The following is a 24,487-nucleotide window of genomic DNA, read 5'->3' on the forward strand; positions in this document are numbered from 1 at the left end:
TCAACCCACATATATATATACACACACGCAAACACACACACACACACACGCAAACAAACACACACACACACACACACACACACACACACACACACACACACACACACATTACGCTCACCATCACACCACATTCAGTCTCAATAGAAGACAGCAATGCAGAGGCAATAATGTGCCAGAGCTATCAGTGGACACGCCCCCCGCCTCTCCTCTTTCTACTGGCTCGTGGAATTCCACTCTCTCTCTCTCTCTCTCTCTCTCTCTCTCTCTCTCTCTCTCTCTCTCTCTCTCTCTCTCTCTCTCTCTCTCTCTCTCTCTCTCTTTCTCTCTCTCTCTCTCTCCCTCTCTCTCTCCCCCTCTCTCTCTCTCTTTGTCTCTTATAATTAACTTATTCTGTCACCCTCGTAAAATAAATTTCAATTCAATTCAATTCAATTCTCTCTCTCTCTCTCTCTCTCTCTCTCTCTCTCTCTCTCTCTCTCTCCAACCCCCTGTTTCTCCCTCTCCCTGGCCCCTCCCTCCCTTTTACTCTCTCTCTCTCACTCCATCTCTCTCTCCCTCCCTCTATGTGTGTATGTGTGTGTGTGTGTGGGGTGTGTGTGTGTGTGTGTGTGTGTGTGTCAGTGGTGTGGATTTTACTTTTCCCTTTGCATGATATTGACATGTGATGTTCAATGTGTTATCATTCATTAGATATTGGTAGAGGCAATGTCGTAGTTTGCAATACTGTATGATTAACGTTGAAATGTATAAAAGAACATTCTTGTGTCGGTGTACGATTGTCCTTTTTTTATTGTCACCAACTTTATGTCTAAGTCTTAGCAGGGTCACATACTTAAAATCTTCATTCTTGATTAATAAAGTCCGTTCGCTCGTTCGTTCGTTCGTTCGTTCTCTCTCTCTCTCTCTCTCTCTCTCTCTCTCTCTCTCTCTCTCTCTCTCTCTCTCTCTCTCTCTCTCTCTCTCTCTCTCTCTCTCTCTCTCTCTCTCTCTCTCTCTCTCTCTCTCTCTCTCTCTCTCTTGCATTACATCATTATTTAATAAAGCTACCCACAGATATGTGTCGGTCAACTTGATCCCACCGATTCCACGAATTGACCTGTATAAGAACAGTCTTGCTTTTTCGGGTACTTCATCCTTTAAGCACTTAAAGTCATTAAAAAGTTTTTAAAAATGTGTTAAAACCACTTAATGTCTGAGTAGTTTAACGCCTTTTGATTTACCACACTTAGTATTACGTCAAAGATATGCTGTGCATTGTATGTTCTGAACATATTTTTGTTGTACTATTGCTACATGTTCGATTGCTACCAGCTTGTATTTATAATTACCTGCATAGTATGCATTTGATTTTATGAATAACCACATAACCTAGGTGGTGGGTTCAAGTGCTAGTCTTTCGGATGAGACGAAAAACCGAGGTCCCTTCGTGTACACTACATTGGGGTGTGCACGTTAAAGATCCCACGATTGACAAAAGGGTCTTTCCTGGCAAAATTGTATAGGCATAGATAAAAATGTCCACCAAATACCCGTTTGACTTGGAATAAAGGCCGTGAAAGGTGAATGCTCGCCTAATAGGCTACTGAGCTTTACTGGCCGATGTGAATGCGTTATATATTGTGTGTAAAAAATGTCTGTTTGTCTGTCTGTCTGTAAAAAATTCCATTTCAAACGGCAGAAATTAATATGTAAGCGCCTAGGGCTATATCTAGATTAGGCGCATAAAAATGATCACAATAATAATAATAATAATAATATGTATGCTGTTCATGCCTCATCTTCATCATCATCATTATCATCATCATCATCATCGTCATCATCATCATCATCGTCATCTTTATTATCACGTGCTGAAGTTTTCCGACCTCCTTTTGTTGGTTGTTAACTTTTTAATTTTTAAATTTTTAATTATATAATTGTGTGTCTATGCGTCCCAAGGACAGATTGTAAGAAAAGGCGTAGCCTTAAATCTTAATCCGTGTTAAATAAAGTTCAATTCAATTCAATTCTCTCTCTCTCTCTATGTCTCTCTCTCTCTTTTTACATTTAGTCAAGTTTTGACTAAATGTTTTAACGTAGAGGGGGAATCGAGACGAGGGTCGTGGTGTATGTGTGTGTGTGTGTGTCTGTCTGTCTGTCTGTCTGTGCGTGTGTGTGTGTGTAGAGCGATTCAGACCAAACTACTGGACCGATCTTTATGAAATTTGACATGAGAGTTCCTGGGAATGATATCCCCGGTCTTGTTTGTCTTTTTTTCGATAAATACCTTTGATGACGTCATATCCGGCTTTTTATAAAAGTTGAGGCGGCACTGTCACACCCGCATTTTTCAATCAAATTGATTGAAATTTTGGCCAAGCAATCTTCGACAAAGGCCAAACTTCGGTATTGCATTTCAGCTTGGTGGCTTAAAAATTAATTAATGACTTTGGTCATTAAAAATCTGAAAATTGTAAAAAAAAAAATTGTTTTTAAAACGATCCAAATTTACGTTCATCTTATTCTCCATCATTTTCTGATTCCAAAAACATATAAATATGTAATATTCGGATTAAAAACAAGCTCTGAAAATTAAAAATATAAAAATTATTATTAAAATAAAATTTCCGAAATTGATTTAAAAACAATTTCATCTTATTCCTTGTGGTTTCCTGATTCCAAAACATATAGATGTTGTTGTTTTTTTATTTTTTTTTTAATTTTTTAATTTTTTTATTTTTTTAAATTTTTTTTTATTCAATTAATAAAACACAAGATAACAAACATGGTAACTGTATTTTCTGTTTGCACACATACTCTCTCATTTACATGCGGTTCAGAAAAACTTGTACATTATACAAAAGGACTAAAAATAGTCATACGTGAAAAAAATATACGTGTCAACATGTGTAGCATCAAAATGATCATATGTCATATATTGATCTTTTTTTTAAAACAATATTCGCATCATAATGTATGGCTGTCTTTACATTATATCAAAGAAAATAAACAATAATTTGTTTTTAATTAATAAAACTTCAGACTAACGAAATCTCAAAACAACATGATTTCCAAAAATAATTTCCAGTGTTAATCGTGAATCGGTTTTTTTTAAAATGCTTACGCACATCTTTGCGATTAAAATAATGTGATTAATCTTCTTCATATTTTTGCTGTTACTTTTTATACCAAAAAGCACATCTGTAACATTCAACCTAATTCTTTCACCAATGTTTACTAAAATGTACATTTCAATATATTTCCAAAACCTGAGCACTGTTGGGCACTCAAAGAAAAAATGCTCCAATACATCAAGTTCATCCTTACAATATGTACAGTTTTTATCAGCCTTCACTTTCATTTTACACAATAAAATATTAGTTGGATAAATGTTTTGCAATATTTTCCAATGCAGTACACGTAATCGAACTTCACTAGTGACAGTGGCTGCTAAGTTCCAATTCTTTTCGTCAATTTCAAATCCTAATTTTCTTCTCCAAAATCCTTCTGAACAGGGTTGGCTGTATTGTTTTCCTACCAGAATCTTTCGAATTTCTTTTACTGATTTAACTTTTTTCCCACAGAAGGTCGGAATGTCACAGACTGAACAATTTACATCGTTTATATCGACATTTCTTAAAAGGAGATGTACAGCTATTCGAACAACATTGTACTCAAGCAATCTATTTGCAGTGTAGCCAGTTCTTTCACACACTTCTTCATAGGCAGAAAAACGTCCATTCTCACACACATCGCTCACATACATTATACCACTTTTAATCCAATCCGCAAAAAAGAGTGGGTTTCCTTGACAAATTATATCTTTGTTGTTCCACAACATGTAACATGAAAATGTTCTCGCTGAATACTCGAGGGTTAAGAACCAAAAGAAAAAGGAAAAGTTTGTTTACGTTTTTCAGAAGCAAAAAGTATGATGTCATTTGTTTGCAAGAGTCGCATATTACTAAAGATGTCAGTGAAGAATGGAGGAGAGAGTGGGGTGGTGATCTGTTTTACAGCGAAAGTACCGTGCATAGCGCGGGACAGGTTATATTATTAAAAAAAGGGTTTGCTTGTGATCATGTAAAGATCGTGTGTGAAACGAAGCGCATTCTTGCAGTGAAGATTCGTAGTGATAACCAAAGTTTGATTATCGCAAATGTTTATGCACCAAACGAGTCTAGAGAGAAAATGACTTTTTTTGCAGATGTTTCAGACATGTTAAAAAAGGAAGATGGTGATATAGTGTTGTGTGGAGATTTTAATTGTGTCATGAGTAATGAGCTCGACATATACTGTTCAAAAAAAGAAACGCATAGTTGCTACTTGCCAAATTTGTTTTATTTTTCGAAAAAATTAACAGAAAATCCAATATTTAGATTATTTGTTTGAAATTTGGTATGGACACAGTTGAATGCACACACAGTTCATTTGCATCTTCAAATCAATCAGTCAATCAATACGATTGGGTGCCGAGGCTGTCAAGTCAGTAGGGGGTGTGACTGCCTTGAGCAGCAACAACTGCCCGGCACCTTCTGGGCATGGACTGGATCAGATGCCGGATATCTTGCTGTGGAATGGTGTCCCACTCCTCCTGAAGTGCCTGCAATAGATCGCGGTGATTTGCCGGCGCTTCTTCTCGCCTGCGCACACGTCTGTCCAATTCATCCCAGAGGTGTTCTATCGGGTTCATGTCTGGCGACATGGATGGCCAGGGAAGCACCTGGACATGGTGGTCGGTGAGGAACTGGGTGGTGAGTCGTGCTGTGTGCGGGCGAGCGTTGTCCTGCTGGAATATGGCATCCTGGTCAGCCAGAAGAGGAATGGCGTGTGGGCGCAGAATTTCCTCCACGTATCGCTGGGCAGTTATGCGCCCTTGGACGTGCACCAGGGTGCTCCTTCCAGCGGTATTGATCGCCCCCCACACCATGACGCCTCCACCACCATGAACGGGTGCCTCATCCACACAGTTGGGCGCGTAACGTTCGTTTACTCTCCGGTAGACCCTCCTCCGACCATCATGTCGCTGGAGCAGGAAGTAGGACTCGTCGCTGAACCACACGTGTCTCCAGTGATTCCGGACGGTCCAGCGAAGGTGCTGGTTGCCCCACTGCACTCGGTTCTGGCGATGGCGGCGGGTGAGGACAGCTCCTCTGTGAGGTCTGCGAGCTCTCAAACCAGCTTCATGCAGGCGGTTCCGCACGGTCTGGTCCGATAATCGGTGTGGCCCGGGGAGAGCCTGGACAGAAGATGAGGCCGACAGGAAACGATTCCGGAGGTGGCGGAGCCGTATGAAGCGGTCGTGAGCAGCAGTTGTCGCCCTTGGTCTTCCCGCTCGTGGCAAGTCAGCAACGGAGCCAGTGGCTTGAAACCTGACCCACAGTCTACTGATGGTGCTCTGGGACACGTGGAAGTGCCTGGCGATTGCACTTTGACTTTGGCCTGCTTGTAAACGACCCAATGCAATTTGGCGGTCTTCTCTGCTCAATCGGGCCATCTTTCGTCGCTGAATTGTCGTCTGATTTCTTTGTGGCGAACAATCCGCTTTTATGGGTTTTGGAAGACATGGTGAGAGCTCAATATTCCCCGAGTTTCACGAGATTACACTGAAGCATGACGAGTGGTCATGCCAAATGAGCAATTTTGACATTGTAGCCACTGATAACGCATGCGTCACGTGCAGAGCTCACTTGTGGCAATGGACGAAAGGTCGACGACCAGATAAACATTTTCTGCAGTTTGGTGGATATCCTTGTAGCCATATAACTAAATTAACCAAATATTACAAGCTATGCGTTTCTTTTTTTTAACAGTATAATAAGTGGAGAGAAACATTCAAACGTTGTTGTGAAACAATTTAATGACCTGGTGAATGAATGTGATTTATACGATGTATGGAGAATGCATAATTTAGATAGAAAAGAATTTACATGGTCAAAAAATATTCCATTTGTGGCAAGAAGACTTGACTACGTTTTTAGTAGCTTAAGTGTGTTTGAAAAGATTGTTGATTGTGACATAATCTCTGTTGCGACGTCGGACCACAGAGGCTGTAGTATTCATATTAAACTATCTGATGTCGTAAGAGGAGAGGGTTATTGGAAATTTAATAATTCTCTGTTGCATGATGTGAGCTTTGTTGATCAAATGAACAAAATGTTTGACACATTTCAACTTGATGTTGAAGAGGATTGTCAACTTGGTTGGGAATTATTGAAAATGAGAATCAAGGATTTTTCCCAAAATTTTAGTAAGTTTAAAAGTTTTGAAATTAAAAATGATGTTGCAAAACTGTATGGTGAATTAAATGAGTTGGATAAAACCCTTGGGATCTCCCCTGACTGTATTCAAACGCAAGGTAAACGGCAGAAGGTCAAGCTGCAGTTAGAACTGTTAGAGCAGCGTAAATCTCGTGCAGCACAGGTGCGTGCAAGAGTTAAATGGATCGAGCAGGGTGAAAGGAACACACCTTTTTTTCTTGGGTTAGAAAAGGCGAGAGCAAAAGCAAAAATAATGGAAAGTGTAAAAGATGAAAACGGACGAATTGTTACAACGCAAGAAGATATTATTCTCGTCCAAAAAACGTATTTTGCTGATTTGTATAAACGGAAAATTGATGAGGGAAACATGAGCTTAAAAATTGACACTTTTTTGGATGGAACAAAGGTTTTAAAAATAAATGATCAGCAGAAAGACAGCTGTGAAGGGGAAGTGGTAGAAGGAGAAGTTTTGTCAGCTCTAAAGCGTATGAATAATGGTTCTGCGCCTGGAATTGATGGATTAACAGTTGAGTTTTATAAGTTTTTTTGGAGGAGCCTAAAAAGGTATATACTTGCGTCTTTTAACTCTGCTTTTAAGAATGGAACTCTATCTAATTCACAGTGTAAAGCGGCAATTACACTGATTCATAAAGGGAAGGATTTATCAAGAAATGATTTAAAGAATTGGAGACCTATTTCACTGACCAATACAGATTATAAGTTATTAGCGAAATGTTTAGCTCTTCGGCTCTCTGATGTTGTAGGGAGTGTTGTGAATGAGGATCAAGTTGGGTATATAAAAGGTAGACGTGTCTCAACCTTATTGCGATTAGTTGATGATGTTTTAGAACATGCAGATTTACATAATAAGCCTGGATTGATGGTGTCAATTGACTTTTTTCATGCATTTGATTGCATCTCCAAAGAGTTTATGTTGAAGATGTTTGAAAAATTTGGTTTTGGAACTGATTTTGTGAAATGGGTTGATGTTTTGATGAAAAACGCAAAAAGTTGTGTAAACTATTGTGGTTGGTTATCTGAATTTTTTAATATTGATTCCGGAATAAGGCAAGGGTGTCCTTTTTCCGCACTAGCCTTCGTATTAGCAGTTGAATTGTTAGCAATCAAAATTCGAGAGGCCAAAAATATAAAGGGTATGTCATTATGGAACAACGGAGATATGAATAAAGTTTTGAAAGTATTGTTGTATGCTGATGATGTTACATTGTTTTTGCAAGATGAACATGACATGTTCCAAGCCCTGGCTTTGATTGGTAAATTTTCAGAAATATCAGGTTTGAACATAAATCACCAAAAATCCAAACTAATGTGGTTTGGGTCGCGGAAGAATTGTAGGAATGAGTGTTGCGGTTTTGCATGTACAGACAAAATGAAAATTCTAGGTGTATATTTCTGTAATTATATGCGTGCGTCAAAAGTGAAAGAGAATTGGGAAGAGAGAGTGAATGTTGCAAAAAGGCTCATCTGCGTGTGGGAGAAAAGGAATTTGAGCATTATTGGTAAAGTCTGTGTATTCAAAACGTTTATTCTGCCACATTTTGTCTATATAATGCAGGCGCTGATTGTACCAGACGACGTTCTAACTGAAATTAATAGGTTAATGTTTCGCTTCGTGTGGCGCAAAAAAGACTGCAACAGAAAAGCATTTGAAAAGGTGAAAAGAACTGTTTTATGTAACGAAGTAAAGCAAGGTGGATTAAATATGATTGATTTGTGTCAGATGCAGTGTTCTTTTTTGTTAAGCTGGGTTGTGAACCTAACTCTGCCTAATGAAGACCAGAAATGGTCATGGCTCCCAAAAGCACTGTTTTTCCGTTTTGGGAGTCGCTTTGAGTGTTTTTTTGCGAACATTAATAGCAAACCATTTAAAGGATTGGACAGTATTAAATCGGAATTTTGGTCCGCTGTGTTGAAGGCATGGCTTGATAACAATCAAGTCGATAATAATGGTAATTCTGTTTCCGGTTTGTTGTAAAACATATAGATGTGATATGTTTGGATTAAAAACACGCTCAGAAAGTTAAAAAGAATAGAGATAAAGAAAAGCGTGCTATCCTTCTCTTCTTGTCAATTTCACTGACTTTGCATCGAGCGGTTGACTGACGAGGCTACGAGCATACGCTCTTGCTGTAAAAATGCAGTGAGTTCAGTTTCATTCTGTTAGTTCGACAGCTTGACTAAATGTTGTAATTTCGCTTTACGCGACTTGTTCTCTTATGCCATTACCCTCATTAATAAAGACTTTGTCTTGACTTGTCTCTCCCCCCCCCCCCTCTCTCTCTCTCTCTCTCTCTCTCTCTCTCTCTCTCTCTCTCTCTCTCTCTCTCTCTCTCTCTCTCTCTCTCTCTTTCTCTCTCTCTCTCTCTCTCTCTCTCTCACTCTCTCTCTCTCTCTCTCTCTCTCTCTCTCTCACTCTCTCTCTCTCTCTCTCTTTCTCTCTCTTTCTCTCTCATTCACACTTTCTCTCCCCCTCTCTCTCTCTCTCTCTCTCTCTATATATATATATATATATATATATATATATATATATACTATCTCTCCCTTCACTTTTCTCTACCTATCTCCCCCTCTCTCTCACCCCCATCCCCCAACCCCACCCCCCCCCCCCCCCCCCCCGTATCCCCCTTTCGCCTTATCTCTCGTTTACGTTTGTCTATAAATAATGTCATGAATGTTTCCATTTTAATATGGACACCCATTCTTGACCTCACTCTTTCCTCTGTCGCACGTTCACTCACACACACACACGCACGCGCACACACACACACACACACACACACACACACACACACACACACACACACACACTCACACACACACACACACACACACACACACACACGTACGCACGCGCGCACGCAAATATACACACGCACACACTCTTCCTCTCTCTCTCTCTCTCTCTCTCTCTCTCTCTCTCTCTCTCTCTCTCTCTCTCTCTCTCTCTCTCTCTCTTCTCTCTCTCTCTCTCTCTCTCTCTCTCTCTTTCTCTCTCTCTCTCTCTCTTAAAGAAAATACCTCTCTTTCTCTTTGATAATTCCCCACGCCCACGATCTCTCATTGCACAAACCACACGACGCGGCGCAGACGAGACGACAACGACAGCACACCTGTGCCGAGTAAAGTCAACTTAAGGCGCGGTCGTCAGTCACTGCGGTCTACACCACAGCGACTTTCCCAGGCAGAGACAGCACCACCAGCTACCATCGCCACCACCAACACACGCAACGACAGAGGGTGCCGCATAATCGACTTGTTTCGTATCCTAGGTATAACTTCTTCACACTGACGCGATTGTTGACACTTTTAAAGACACTTCGTTACTTCGTCGCTACAAACATGTTGCAGCAGCTAGTCTTCATTCTAGCCCTGGTCGCAGAGCTGGCGCTGCTCAGCGGCCACCCGGGGGTGCAGGGAAAGGGGGAGAGCGTCTCCTCCCTTGTCCCAGATCGGGGCACAGCCGTCGACACCAACAGCAACAGCAACACCCTCAACAACGTCCGACAAAAGCGAGCGCCCGGCTGGGGCAAGCGAGGAGGGGACTTTGACGGTTTCAAAAGCGACTCCTCTTCCGATCTTTTGGACTCTGCTGTGCACGACGAGTCTGAAACAGAGAAGCGAGCTCCGGGCTGGGGAAAGAGAGAATTCGCCATGGACAAACGCGCACCCGGTTGGGGCAAGCGGGCACCCGGCTGGGGCAAGCGGGCACCCGGTTGGGGCAAGAGGGCACCCGGTTGGGGCAAGCGCAGCGGGTTTCTCTCGGAAGCCGAAGAGAAGCGGGCACCCGGATGGGGCAAGAGAGCACCCGGTTGGGGCAAACGAGCACCGGGATGGGGCAAGCGCAGCGGGTTTCTCTCGGAATCTGAAGAGAAGCGGGCCCCTGGTTGGGGCAAGCGGGCACCCGGATGGGGCAAGCGGGCACCCGGGTGGGGCAAGCGGGCACCTGGATGGGGCAAGCGATCACTGGGCGTGGAGACGGACGTGTGTCAAGTGCTGAGGGCGGAGCGGGACTTGTACATGAGCAGGGTAGTTGAGGTGAGTACCTTTGCTTTAAACAAAACTGTATTTAATTTGTGTATCGTGATGACATTGAGGATCCGAACTTAAGCATAAAGCTTATATCTCCTCTTTGAGAATCTTGGTGTATATAGAATACAGTTGGGTTTTTTCATTAAAGCTGTCCTTAAATGAGCCCGAAGTTGACTTCGTAAAGACTTCATGAAGTCTTTTTACCAAAAATCCATTTCCAAAACTTCGTAATGCGAGCTTCGTCAAGTCGACTTCGCCCAATTAATGCCAGACTTTACCAGAAGTTCCAAATTTTTTTTGATGTTGCGATACAAAAAATTAAAAGGGCGTACACCCCCGCGGGTTAGGGGGAAGAATTTACCCGATGCTCCCCAGTATGTCGTAAGAGGCGACTAACGGATTCTGTTTCTCCTTTTACCCTTGTTAAGGTTTTCTTGTATAGAATATAGTCAATGTTTGTAAAGATTTTAGTCAAGCAGTATGTAAGAAATGTTAAGTCCTTTGTACTGGAAACTTGCATTCTCCCAGTAAGGTCATATATTGTACTACGTTGCAAGCCCCTGGAGCAAATGTTTGATTAGTGCTTTTGTGAACAAGAAACAATTGACAAGTGGCTCTATCCCATCTTCCCCCTTTCCTCGTCGCGATATAACCTTCGTGGTTGAAAACGACGTTAAACACCAAATAAAGAAAGAAAGAAATACACATCCCAACAAACACACGTTTAAACCATTGTGGTTTGCCGACCGAATGGGGTACCCTTCAGCGCTCCTTTTGTGATCTAGTATAGATCTTGGTGTACCTATGTGCTTGTCTGTCCGCGGGGAGTGCGTATACCTCCTTGGCTCCTGTCTTGGTTTGTCTGTGTGTATGTCCGTCACGGGATTCCCTTTGACCCTCCTTTTGTCGTCTGGTATTTTGCTGTACATGTGTCGGTGTGTTGTTTGTCTGAATGGATGGATAGGGATGGTGGAATGATTTGTGTGGGTTTTTTTTCTTTGGCTGCTGACTCTCCGATTGGCCAGCTGGCTGGCATTCATTTTGTTTGTTTGCAATTTGTTTTGGTCTTCATATATATGCAAAGCGGACAAGGTATTGTGAGTCCGATACTAAGTGGGAGGGGTTGGGACAGAAGTCAGAAGTCAGAAATTTTATTCGCGTAAACACAGGCCCGGTTCATAGCGAAAAGGGTGCTTGGGGGTTTGGGTAATCGAACGATCAGCAATCCTCAGTGTTCACATTGGGTTCAGTCCGTTACAAACACAATGCATCGTTCGGAAGCATCCGACTGGTATTCCAAATCAGGAAATAACTGTTCCGTTTTAACAAGATGTTTTTCAATACCGATCGCGGTTTGTCAGGGGGTTGGGAGAGAGAGAGAGAGAGAGAGAGAGAGAGAGAGAGAGAGAGAGAGAGAGAGAGAGAGAGAGAGAGAGAGAGAGAGGGAGAGAGAGAGAGAGAGAGAGGAAGAGAGAGAGAGAGAGAGAGAGGGAGAGAGAGAGGAAGAGAGAGAGAGAGAGTGAGAGAGAGGAAGAGAGAGAGAGAGAGTGAGAGAGAGGAAGAGAGTGAGAGAAAGAGAGAGAGAGAGAGAGAGGAAGAGAGAGTGAGAGAGAGAGAGTGAGAGAAAGAGAGAGAGAGAGAGAGAGGAAGAAAGAGAGAGAGAGAGAGTAAGAGAGAGAGAGAGAGTAATCAACTGACCAGACAGATTGAATTGTCGAATTGATTCTTCTGCATCGATCTCGTCACCCCTTACCTCAACCTTCCTTTTCTTCTTGTGGAATCTTATGTACCTAAGTGTGGACAATAAGGCACAGTGCTTTTTAAAGACAAAAAATATATGTTATACAGTAAGCAGCTTATTATTGTGTTTTTATCGATATATACATGACATAAAAAAAACGTTATTTTTTTCTCTTTTTCTTTCTCGCTTTTTTTCCAAAGGGAAGTAATCGCTCTTAATGCATACGACATGTGTAAAGAGCATTAAGAGCGATTACTTCCCTTTGGTTATTTGATATCTTAACATCGCTCTGCCTCATTCTGTTTGAAATTCTAACTGATACTTTCGAGGCGACCCTGTAACAATGTGTGTGTTTGTGTGTTTGTTCTGTTTAAAACCAGTCTTGATCTAAGGACTAAGTCCGGTCGAGAATAAAAGCTGGTTCTTGTATATGACTGTGTACGTAGGTGTTAGTTGGAGTGCCTTGGAGAATGATGAGCATATGAGCTTGCGGTGATCATCCTTTATTGAGGATGAAAGTCGCTTGTTCATTTCAATGCTTGTTATTCGGTGACAGGAGAAAAGGTTCCGTACAACTCTCGCTTACTCTATTGCACATGTCGTATGCATTAAGAGCGATTACTTCCCTTTGGTTATTTGATAACTTGTTTGTTTGTTTATTAGTTTTCTTTGTGTCTTTCTTTCTTCCTTTGTCCTGTTTGGAACATTCCATCTTTCTTTCTTTCTTTCTTTCTTTCTTTTAATTAACTGTGCATTCAGTCTGACGTCATGTTTCTATCCGTACACGTTAGTATGTCTTTTAAATAAATTTGCTGTATTTCTTTCAAACTTTTTAGCTTTATTTGTTTTATTCTCGCTGTTATTAATTTCCCCACACATTCCGAATATTTTTTAACAAATAAGGTTTCCTTGGTAAGTTTTTTTTTGTGTTAATCGCCTTTCAATGCTATCGTTTAATTTATTTTACAGAGAATATTCCTGGTACAGTATTTGTTTTGTAGCGGACCTTGTTGATTATTAAATTTTGCAGTTAGAAGGATTACAAAACGTTTCCAATGTTACAAGCGTCTGCAGTTGACAAAGAGCTCAACAAAACCGAGTAAAGACTCCTGGACGAATTAATTTGTTCACCACTGAAATCTTGATATTGAGCTAAGCTTTTCTCGCTCTAGCGAAGAGATTTAACGAGATTGCACCTTTTGGCTACGCTTTACTGTCTTCAGGACGGGTTGTCCGGGGCTGCAGTGAAGAACAATTTGAAAGTAGAATTTTTCAAAATGACACTCATTATATCGCTGTGATGACCCATGTCATTGAGCTGAACATCAGTAGCAAATGGGGCGATTTACAGTAAATGCGGTGATATAGCAAATGGGGTGATTTATAAGGTGCTTTTCTCCAGGTCGATAACCTCTCGGAGAAACGTGGTTTGGGGATTTCTGAACAGGAAGAGGCTACAAGAGTTGTATTACACAATCCCTCTGAAAACGTATAATGTTTATAACGTACTGATATATAAAGAAACAGGTTCAAAATTAAAACTAGTTCGAAATTTTGGCTATACAATGGCATAAATCTGGGATTTCTTTTATTTTCTTTCCTTCAATCTTTGGTTCTTTTCTTCTTTCTTTTCTTCTTTTTTTCTCTATTTTCTAATAATAAAAAAAATCTGAATAGTTTGTGTCTATAATCAGAAAAAAATGCGAGGAATGTTGTTTGGGATTAAGCAGGAAGTGTCGATTCAATTGTTCTTATTGCACAATCCCAGTCAGAACTTCTAAACAACACAAGACGTTAAAGCAAAAATTCAAAAAATAATACAGCCTAATTTAAAATAACGTCGAATATTACACAGGGATATCTCTGAATTTGTTGTGAAACCTGTCTGTCACTATTTCTTTCTTTCTTGCTTGCTTTCTTGCTTTCATTCTTTCTTTTACTTTCGTTTTGAACGGTTTGTGCTGTAGTTCGTGGAATTATGCCAGAAACGTGGTTTTGGATCGTGACAATGATGCGTCTTAAGAAGTTTTATCACACAATCTTAAAATTGTTGAATAAAACGATATGGCGTTACAATTGTGAATGTCTTATTAAGTCAAAAACCAAACGTTCCAATAAAAATCCTTTCTTTATTTTTCTTTTTTGAAACGTTTCTCGCAGTCTTTTTTTTAATTTATTTATTTATTTTTTTGTATAACACAATCCGTTTTAGATCTTCTGAACATCTGAAAACGCATCATGTTTAAGATAATGATTTAAAAAAAATCAAATAAAAAACTAACTTGATACAGTGGTATTAAAATGGGATAACTACTGATTAGCTTACAGCTCTCTATCTGCTGGGTTTTTTTCTCAAAAGTTTGTGTTTATCTTGAATTACGGTAGCGGCTATGCCTTGGTGCGTGCCTTGCGTACATTTACGCGTGCATGTGCGACCGGAAGCACTTTTTGCAACATGTCTCTTCGTTTATCTTCTCCTTTTTATCAATTCTCGCTGCACCTCCTTCAATTCTCCTTAAAGCCGCCAGTTGAGCTCAACACAAAAATCAGCGCCAGTTCTTATAAGCGGCATTATATTCAATTTATTTGCCACAAGCCGTGTTGTCACTTTCTCTAAGGCCTCTCCCTCTAGGGGCAATTTCTTTACACTAGGGAGCTTGGGGGTAAGCTTACAGCGTGCGTCACCTTTGGTTCTGTATATAAAAAAAATGTATTAACATGTCCCTCCGCGTAACTATTTTGTCATATGTTAACAGCGTAACTTTGCATGGTTGTGTAATTTCTTTACACTAGGGAGCTGGGGGTAAGCTTACAGCGTGCGTCACCTTTGGTTCTGTATAAAAAAATATGTATTAAAATATCCCACCGCGTAACTATGTTGACATTTGTTAAAAACGTAAGTTTGCATGGTTGTGTAATGTCTTCATACTGAAGAGTTGGGGTGACGCTTACAGCGTGCGTCACCTGTAGTTACGTGTCATGATCAGGGATGTTGTTTCGCGCCGGTAGTCGGTAAAACGCTGAAACTTCTTTCCAATCGCAGACATCTTTGCCGTCAGAACTTCAGAACATTGCCGAAATCTGCTGGCCATTTTGGCAAATTTGCTAAAGAAGATGAATCCTGCTAAAAGATCGACGCTGTATTAAAATGTCCCACCGCGTGACTATTTTGACATTTGTTAACAGCGTAACTTTGCACGGTTGTGTAATTTCTTCACACTGGGGAGCTGGTAAGCGTACAGCGTGTGTCACCTGTACTTACGTGTCATGATCAGGGATGTCGTTTTGCTTCGGTAGTCGGTAAAACGCTGAACCTTCTTTCAAATCACCAAAATCTGTGCAGTCATTTTGGCAGATGTGTCGATTTTTTTTCCACGGTGGTGAAAGTTGGCGCCGAGGACTGCCTTAAACTTCAGAAAATTGCCAGAACCTGATTTCCATTTCGGCAAATTTGCTAAAGAAAATGAATCCTAGTAACGTCCTTGAATGATCAACGCAGCAGTAAAATTTTCTGTTTCGTAATAGTTGTGTACGTGGGTTGTTGTTTTTCTTAATGGGTGTGTGAAGTTTGTGTTTGTTAATCTGATTGCCGTTCCACATTGTGAAAATCAAAACTACTTTTGTGTAAAAGGATTGACAGCTGCAAACAAATTCTCTAAATCGTTACCGGTTTTTTTTTAATTCTATTTTTTAAATACATTTTCCTTTACAACTGTGCGTGGTTTGTGCATATTCATCTGCTTGCTGTTAAAAAAAATTTTTAAAAACACACAAACCCAGAACTGTCTGTCTTGATGTGGTTTAAAGTGGATGCTGAAGCGTCAAAATAACTAGAGCTAGAGCGTGCTTGCTTTACATTCCTCGAATCTTGATTTGTATAACTCTTTTACTGTAAATTAACACAAATTGGGAAGAGCTTCAGACAGTGTGTAATCGGCAACAGGAAAAAGGTTTTGTCATATGGTAATTGTTTATCTTTCATTCTTTTTGCCTTAGGAATTTAAAAATAAAATCTGTCCTTGAAGCAAGCAAGCAAACAAGGGAATAGATAAGCGAGCAAAGGGACACATAATTATATATCATAGTTCGTTGTCAAAAACGTTGACATGGTGGCATTTTAAGTGTTCAAGAGTTTTACTCCGTGTAAACATTGCGCGGTAATGCACATCAATTCATTTCTAACGTTGGCCGACACAGTCTTTAACTTTTATTGACATTCATTTTTATTTTTTATTTTTTGGGGTAGAAAAGGCCCTTTGCTGAAACAAATTGATATAAGAACGCTTCAGGAAATTAGAAAATGATCAGACACATTGAAGGTTTCTATTCTGCTTCAATACAAAACGTGATATTTTCTTCTGCGTTCGTGGGATGAAACTCCCACGTACACTCGTGTTTTTTGCACGAATGGAATTTTACGTGTATGACCGGTTTTTTACCCCGCCATTTAGGCAGCCATACGTACGCCGTTTTCGGAGGAAGCATGCTGGGTATTTTCGTGTTTCTATAACCCACCGAACTCTGACATGTATTACAGGATCTTTTTCGTGCGCACTTGGTCTTGTGCTTTGCGTGTACACACGGGGGGGTGTTCGGACACCGAGGAGAGTCTGCACACAAAGTTGACTCTGAGAAATAAATATCTCGCCGAACGTGGGGACGAACTCACGCTGACAGCGGCCAACTGGATACAAATCCAGCGCGCTACCGACTGAGCTACATCCCCGCCCCAAAACGTGATATTAATGTTTATATTGTGAAATATTGTTCACAATAGACGATGTTCAGAAATTTAACTCTGTGGATTGTGTATGCACTATATATAGAAGAGTACTAATTTTTAAAGATGAGTCAGGTTGTAAGTATGAGCTCCGTTGTGCTTGTCTTTGAAAGAAAAATGCATGATATCGAGTGGACACTCCATTTAAACCCAGCGGAAGCTCTCTCGATTACAATGCTATTTATCCTGCGAAAAGATTACCATTAACTGTAAGCTAGGATCGTCGCTCTTTTCATCCATTCCACATTAGAATATTGATTGGGTCACTGATCGTGACTAAGGAAATGTAACGCATGTAACGTAAAACCAACAAGATAATAATGCTGCACTTAATGGAGTGATCGTCCCAACCATTCGCAAACCGGGACAGTGGAAACCTCTGTTTAAGACTACCCCTCTCCCCTAGGCCCGCCGATCGGTATCGAATAGCAATATCAGCTGAAGAGACAATAAAAATAAAATAACCAACTAACCTCCCCTCCGATTTTAAGACTTTTTCCCTTTTTAAATTTTGTGTGTGTGTACACTGTTCATGAGGTATGTACACGCCCGTTTTGAAAAAAACCACGGTTTTTTCTGGTTTTGTTTTCTGTCTTTCTTTCTTTATTAGCTTCGTTCTTTCTATCTTTCTTTCTTTCCTTCTTTCTTTGTTTCTTTCTTTCAATCTTTCTTTCTGTATTCATTTTTCTTCTTCTCTGTCTCCTTCTTTTTATATTTAGTCAAGTTTTGTTTTCATATTATTTCTGTATGCGGAAGTGGCGACATGAATTCTCATCAGAATTCGCTTGGGAATTTCAAGAGTTTTTCGCTTTTATTGAATTCGTGACTATCGTGCATATCATAGTGTACGCTCAAATATTCTGTCTCCTATCTATTTATATAGATATACGACTTGTGTCTGTCTGTCTGTCTGTCTGTGTGTGCAGGGCTTGCCAAATTTTAAAATTTCTGTATTTCCCAGGGAAATGTAAATCCAATTTCTACATTTCCCCCCAAATATTTAGGTTTCCCGTACATTTCGAAAAAAATCACCTTGAAAACTCATCCTTCCATGAAGGGAGAAACTGCCTCGATCGCTTCTCTCGGTCGTACACTTCATCTTTTTTCAGTTTTTTGCAGGGTTCTTCTTTTGCACTACAGTCACTACTCCCTCTTTTCGTTTTCACGAATCCGAACCTTTCTATTAACGACATTACAATCACACGACGCACTAAAAAACAGAAAGACTATCACATAAAAATCCTTGCAGACGCGTCTCTTGCAAACAACACATTTGACCTCCTTCCGGATGTATAATTGTAAACAGCTCATTCATTGGCTAAATTCCAAGTACGGACCAATCAAATTTCGCGAATCAAAATACATTTTCGATTTGTCAGGAAGGGAAGCAACTCTCTTGTTTCACAGCAGACGACAAAACCAAAGACTCGGCAACAAAGCAGACATCGCAAATACTGTTTTCTTTTATCTGTGAATGGACAGGCTTTGCGGAACGTGTTTAAGGTAAACAAAAATCATCCAATGTGCATTTTGAGAGATACGATTGTTGTCTTTCCCGCGGGAAAGCAACCTGGGGAATGTGTACTTCCCGGCCAATTTTTACCTTTCCCCGGGTTACGGGAAATGGGATTTGGCAAGCCCTGGTGTGTGTGTGTGTGTGTGTGTGTGTGTGTGTGTGTGTGTGTGTGTGTGTGTGTGTGTGTTCGCGATGCACGGCCAAAGTTCTCGATGGATCTGCTTCAAATTTGGTGGGCATATTCAGGTACACCCCGGACACAACCTGGTCGATGAGAATTTTCAACACGTGCTCTCAGCGCGCAGCGCTGAACCGATTTTGGTTTTTCTGTTCATCTTCCCAGATCCATTCCCAGTAACTCTTCCTTATCTTCTCCAGTGTTTTGCGTTTATCTCCCTTCCTTCGTGTGGCGTCAATCCATATTCCCGTTACTATTTTTTAGAAGGTCACTGTCCACAACGCTCAATCCATATTCCCGTTACTATGTTTAGAAGTTTTTCTTCGTGTGGCGTCAATCGCGTACGGTGCGTCACTCACCCGGCGAAGCCGGCGTACGGTGCGCCACTCACCCGGTACCCGGCGAAGCCGGGTATTCGGCTCTACTTCTTCCCGGCGAAGCCGGCTACCCGGCGAAGCGGGTATTCATCTAGTTTCATATACATTTTCTGACACACATTCGCTATCAGTCTCCCTGTCTGTCTATCTCAATCTATCTTCTCTCTCTCAATCTATCTTCTCTCTCTCAATCTATCTTTTCTCTCTCTCTCTCTCTCTCTCTCTCTCTCTCTCTCTCTCTCTCTCTCTCTCTCTCTCTCTCTCTCTCTCTCTCTCTCTCTCTCTCTCTCTCTCACTCTCTTTTTCTCTCTCTCTCTCTATCCTGGTTAACTTAATCCAATACTTTATACATTTTCGTTTGCACAACAACCCATATGTTTTTTCTTCGTCAGCAGTAATGTTGATTTTAGAATCTACACCAATGCTCATTAGTATTTGGACACCTACGTTTCCATCTGTCCTGATCAGTGTTGGCACTGCCTGTCTGCGAACACATGTAGCTCATGAAAGGGGGAATGGTCTCACCGCGTGTAAAATCCTGACCTGATATGATGTGCATGGTGAGCAAAACTAGGCTGTTATTCCCGGAAGAAGTGTGCTTTTACTGAGATCGGACACCGATTGACCTATAAAAGTAGATTTCTATATATATACGACTAGTGTCTGTCTGTCTGTCTGTCTGTCTGTCTGTCTGTCTGTCTGTCTGTTCGCGATGCACGGCCAAAGTTCTCGGTGGATCTTTTTCAAATTTGGACACCGTATTCAGCTACACCCCGGACACAACCTCATCGATGAGATATTTCAACACGTGCTCTCAGCGCGCAGCGCTGTGCGCGCTGAACCGATTTTGTTTTTGTTTTTTTGTTGTTGTCGGGATCCACTACCAGTAACTCTTCCTTATCTTCTCCAGTGTTTTCAGCCGCGATTATCTCCCTTCCTCCGTGTGGCGTCAATCCATATTCCCGTTACTACGTTATTCTTTCTAGAGGGTCACTGCACGTTACTATTTTTAGAAGGTCTCCAGTGTTTTGCGCGTTTATCTCCTTTCCTTCGTGCGCCGGCGAAGCCGGCGTACACCCGGCAAAGCCGGGTCCCAGGCGCAGCCTGGTATTGGGCTCCACTTCTTCCCGGCGAAGCCGGTACCCGGCGAAGCGGGTAATCATCTAGTCGCTAATATGTTGCCTGTGATATTTTCAGAGTGTGTTGAAACAAGTGTGACAAAATTAGAGAAATCAATCGGACAGACTTTATAATAAATAATTTTGAATATGATGACATCCCAAGAATCAGACAAACGAGGGTGGGTTAATTGAATGGGGTTTCTGTCCAATCAACTACAACCACAGGACCTTTTGTGGAAGTGGTATTAATCCTTGGTTTACTGTTGTTGTGAAAATTAAAGGAAGAGGCATTTCTCCGCAAACTTCTCTGTTCGAAAGATTTGCGTTCCTGGTGCTTGTTTGTCCTTGATTTGGCGTAGTTCTTGGTCAGTAAATTATTGAATGGTTAAGTCCTAGTTTGGCGGAGCCCTTGGTCCAGATTTTGACCAAACCCTCGACGGAGACATTGTCCGGATAGTGCCAACATGCTTGGTTCTCGATTTGACGTGGATGGGTCGTTCTATAAAGCTATGTACCAGCGAAAATAATGTTACTCGGGTATATTCTATTTTTTAACTGAGTACTTTAAATCTGTGATTTCCCGAACAAATGGCGTTTTTAAATGCTTCCCCGTCCCGCAAGGAAAGAAGGAATTAACTTTGTACAGACTGATTTGGTTCATTACAAGCATTTAAAAGTACATGTTTTGCGTTACATGGAAGCGAAAGGGTTGTGACATGGATTTTTAATACCAAGAAATAATTGTAAAAGACAGTAAATATCAGATGTGCCTTTTTCACTTCTTTGTTTCATTCATTGACTGTAAAGTAACCGAATGTAATCATGAAAATACAGCATAGTCCCCATTTAACATACATCACAACCATTAAAATGAGTTAAAGCTAGTGCATGTCATAAAACAGTACACAGCTTTCCAGAATCAACCCAGATGCTCGTCCAGATTGTGATGATTATCATGTATTCTTGCTTTAGAGGAGATCCTTTTAGGATTGTGATGAAATCTTGTATCCCTGCTTTGGAGTAGATCCTTTTAGGATTGTGATGCGGAAATCATGTATTCTTTCTTTGGAGTAGATCCTTGTCCAGATTGTGATGAAATCATGTATCCTTGCTTTAGAGTAGATCCTTGTCCGGATTGTGATGAATGCTTGGTTTTGGTTTTCACGTAGATTTATTCTCTGGATTGTGCCATAAAGTATGCTTGATTCTTGGTTTGACCAACTTGTACAGCGCTAAACCTGCGAATCTGGGCCGGGACAGACACGGGTCAACTTTATGTATCCATGTCCCGCCCTAGTGTCACGTAAAAAAAACCCTGTCATTCGGTCAGAAATGCGTGTGTGTGGCTAATTACACCTATAAACGCACACACCTTCGTATTGCGATTCTTGATGCTGCTAGCTTTCAACACTTAAACACGCACACACCTTAGTAGTGCGATTCGTGTTGCTGCTAGCTTTCAACACTTGAAAACGCACACACCTTGGTAGTGCGATTCGTGTTGCTGCTAGCTTTCAACACCTAAAAACGCACACACCTTGGGAGTGCGATTCGTGTTGCTGCTAGCTTTCAACACTTAAAAACGCACACACCTTAGTAGTGCGATTCTTGTTGCTGCTAGCTTTCAACACTTGAAAACGCACACACCTTGGTAGTGCGATTCGTGTTGCTGCTAGCTTTCAACACCTAAAAACGCACACACCTTGGGAGTGCGATTCTTGTTGCTGCTAGCTTTCAACACTTAAAAACGCACACACCTTAGTAGTGCGATTCTTGTTGCTGCTAGCTTTCAACACTTGAAAACGCACACACCTTGGTAGTGCGATTCGTGTTGCCGCTAGCTTTCAACACTTAAAAACGCACACACCTTAGTAGTGCGATTCTTGTTGCTGCTAGCTTTCAACACTTGAAAACGCACACACCTTGGTAGTGCGATTCGTGTTGCCGCTAGCTTTCAACACCTAAAAACGCACACACCTTGGGAGTGCGATTCGTGTTGCAGCTAGCTTTCAACACTTAAAAATGCACACACCTTGGGAGTGCGATTCGTGTTGCTGCTAGCTTTCAACTGGGATGAAGGGATCCGAATTTCCTATAAATGGGGTAATATATTAATGAAAATGAAATAAGAAACTAGGCAGAGACCCTTGTTTGGATTTTGATGAAATCATCGATCCTTCGTATGACGCAAAGCTTGGCCGGGGTTCTGACACTGGCACACACACAAAACACAGATCCGATGTTCTTTATTGAAAAGACTCGTCTCTCGTGTATCTGCCTTTCTTGTTCTCGTTACACCTAAACATTTCCCACAGCACAAGAACCGGTGTCAGTTCTGGTGAATCCACATGATATTCAATTAACTATGTACAATTCCTGCTTGTTTCTTCTCTTGCAGAATGAGAATCGAGCTTATTTCTTAACTTAGGAAGGTTGAGGTGGAGACTTTAAAGCGTCAGTGCTGTCTACATTTTAATGAAAAACGTTTGCGGGCGTCCTTGAAAAATAAACGTTACAAAAATACACACACAAATTCTTCTCAAATTTACCCATCGCCAAAACGGACACACTTAGCATTATGATGGGTAGAAAGTACCCAAAAGGAAGATGTACTGCAGATTTTCATTTAAAACAAATGTGTTGGCACGATTTGGTACTCACTTTTGTAATTGTTTTAAAAGCAGAGCTCTTAAATGTTGCATTATAACCGCATTATATGCATATTTGGCAATTGTGTGAGAGGAAGATGAATCAAACTTGCCGAAAATAAATAAATTACCATTTTGTGTAGTATAAAATACAAATGTCAGACCTTGCTCTACTGTACATGGGAACAAAACAATAATATAGACTAGAGAAATCAAACGACTTCTCTTCTCTTCGCACGTTTTCTTATCGATTATATTCTACTCTAGTTTTCTTTGTCGCAACTCGTATAGAAACGAAATGTCGGATGAGACGAAAAACCGAGGTCCCTTCGTGTACACTTACATTGGGGTGTGCACGTTAAAGATCCCACGATTGACAAAAGGGTCTTTCCTGGCAAAATTGTATTGGCATAGATAAAAATGTCCACCAAAATACCCGTGTGACTTGGAATAATAGGCCGTGAAAAGTGGGATATGCGCCGAAATGGCTGCGATCTGCTGGCCGATGTGAATGCGTGATGTATTGTGTAAACAAATTCCATCTCACACGGCATAAATAAATCCCTGCGCCTTGAATATGTGCGCGATATAATTGCATAAAAAATTTTTTTTAAATCCCTGCGCTTAGCTCTGTACCCACGGAATACGCGCGATATAAGCCTCATATTAATTGATTGATAGAACTAGAAACTTCCAGAGCACCAGGTGGAAAGATGTCTCGTGAAGGACCCCTCTGCTCGCCTTCATATACACTGTTTTGTCCAAAGCAAATTTTGCGATGGAGAGAAAGAGCTCAAAAAGATCTTCATTCTGACACTCTCTACAGCTGAATGAGCGAAACGTTTCAGCTAATCTGATTATAGAGGATTTGGGTTTGCGCCTTCTGTTTTTATCATTGAGCGGAGTTTATGTCAGCTTGGCTTAGAGACCCGTGCACAATGAGCGAGATTTAAATCTGAAGGCAACAGTTAGTTGGTAAATTGAAAATCACATGTGTGAAAGCATCGTTAACAGCTTCCGTTTATGTCTGTGTGTGTGTGAATGTTGGTGGGTGGGGGGTGTTTGTGTGTGTGTAGGAGGGGAAGGGGAGGGTATGCGTGTGTGCACTGATGTCTGTGTCTGTGTGACTGTGTGTGTTTGTTTGTCTGTGTGTCTGTTTGTCTGTCTTTTTGTTTATGCGTCCGAGTGTTGTGTGGTGTTATGTAGCCTGTCTGTTCGTCTGTCTGTCTGAATCTGCCTGTCTGCCTGTCCGAGTCTGTCTGTCTGCCTGTCTGTCTGTCTGTCTGTCTACCTGCATGTCAGTCCGTGTTCGTGTCTGTTCGTGCCTGTGTGGCTGCGTGTGTCTGTATGTTCGTAGGAGTATTGCGTTAAGAGTGCGTGCGTGCATGCGTGCGTCTGTGCGTGCGTGCGTGTCTGTCTGTCTATCTGTGTCAGTGTCGCTATGTGTATGTGCGTGATCTCCGTAGCTGTTAACACGGGGGATAACCCGTGGGAAGCCGAGCGGCAGGTGAACGTCGCGCCTGACACGATTGAAAGGATGTTTTGTCAGTTTTCTTGGAATTGTTTGATTTACGTCGGGATTTAAGGTAAGCCACTGATTCAGCGATGACTAGATTTGTTTCCCGATGCATAAAATGCCACAGATCGGTTGGTATTCGCCCATAAATAGCTTTCAAAGGTGAAGGTGTCGGCGATCGAGCGCCGGAAATGGCTGCTCGATGAGTTTCAAAGGTAGAAATGTGCTTTATTTTGCCAGAACAGCTCGTATTTGGTATGGATATGGGATTCTAAGGAGTCATAAGAGGTGCAAAGGAGTGCTATTTGTGAGTAGAATAAA

General features: G+C 41.2%; 1 protein-coding gene across 1 annotated transcript in view; it reads left to right on the forward strand.

Moving 5' to 3' along the window:
- The first annotated feature begins 9,573 nt into the window (after positions 1-9,573).
- LOC138981808 (cerebral peptide 1-like) overlaps positions 9,574-24,487 on the forward strand; it is a 64,140-nt gene continuing 49,226 nt past the window's right edge. The window contains exon 1 of the mRNA XM_070354885.1: positions 9,574-10,295. Coding sequence (XP_070210986.1) covers positions 9,600-10,295 — 696 coding nt within the window. The 5' untranslated portion in view covers positions 9,574-9,599. The remainder of the gene's footprint in view (positions 10,296-24,487) is intronic.

Source organism: Littorina saxatilis, linkage group LG12, assembly GCF_037325665.1.
Source record: "Littorina saxatilis isolate snail1 linkage group LG12, US_GU_Lsax_2.0, whole genome shotgun sequence".
In the NCBI taxonomy this organism is placed as follows: Eukaryota; Metazoa; Mollusca; class Gastropoda; order Littorinimorpha; family Littorinidae; genus Littorina; species Littorina saxatilis.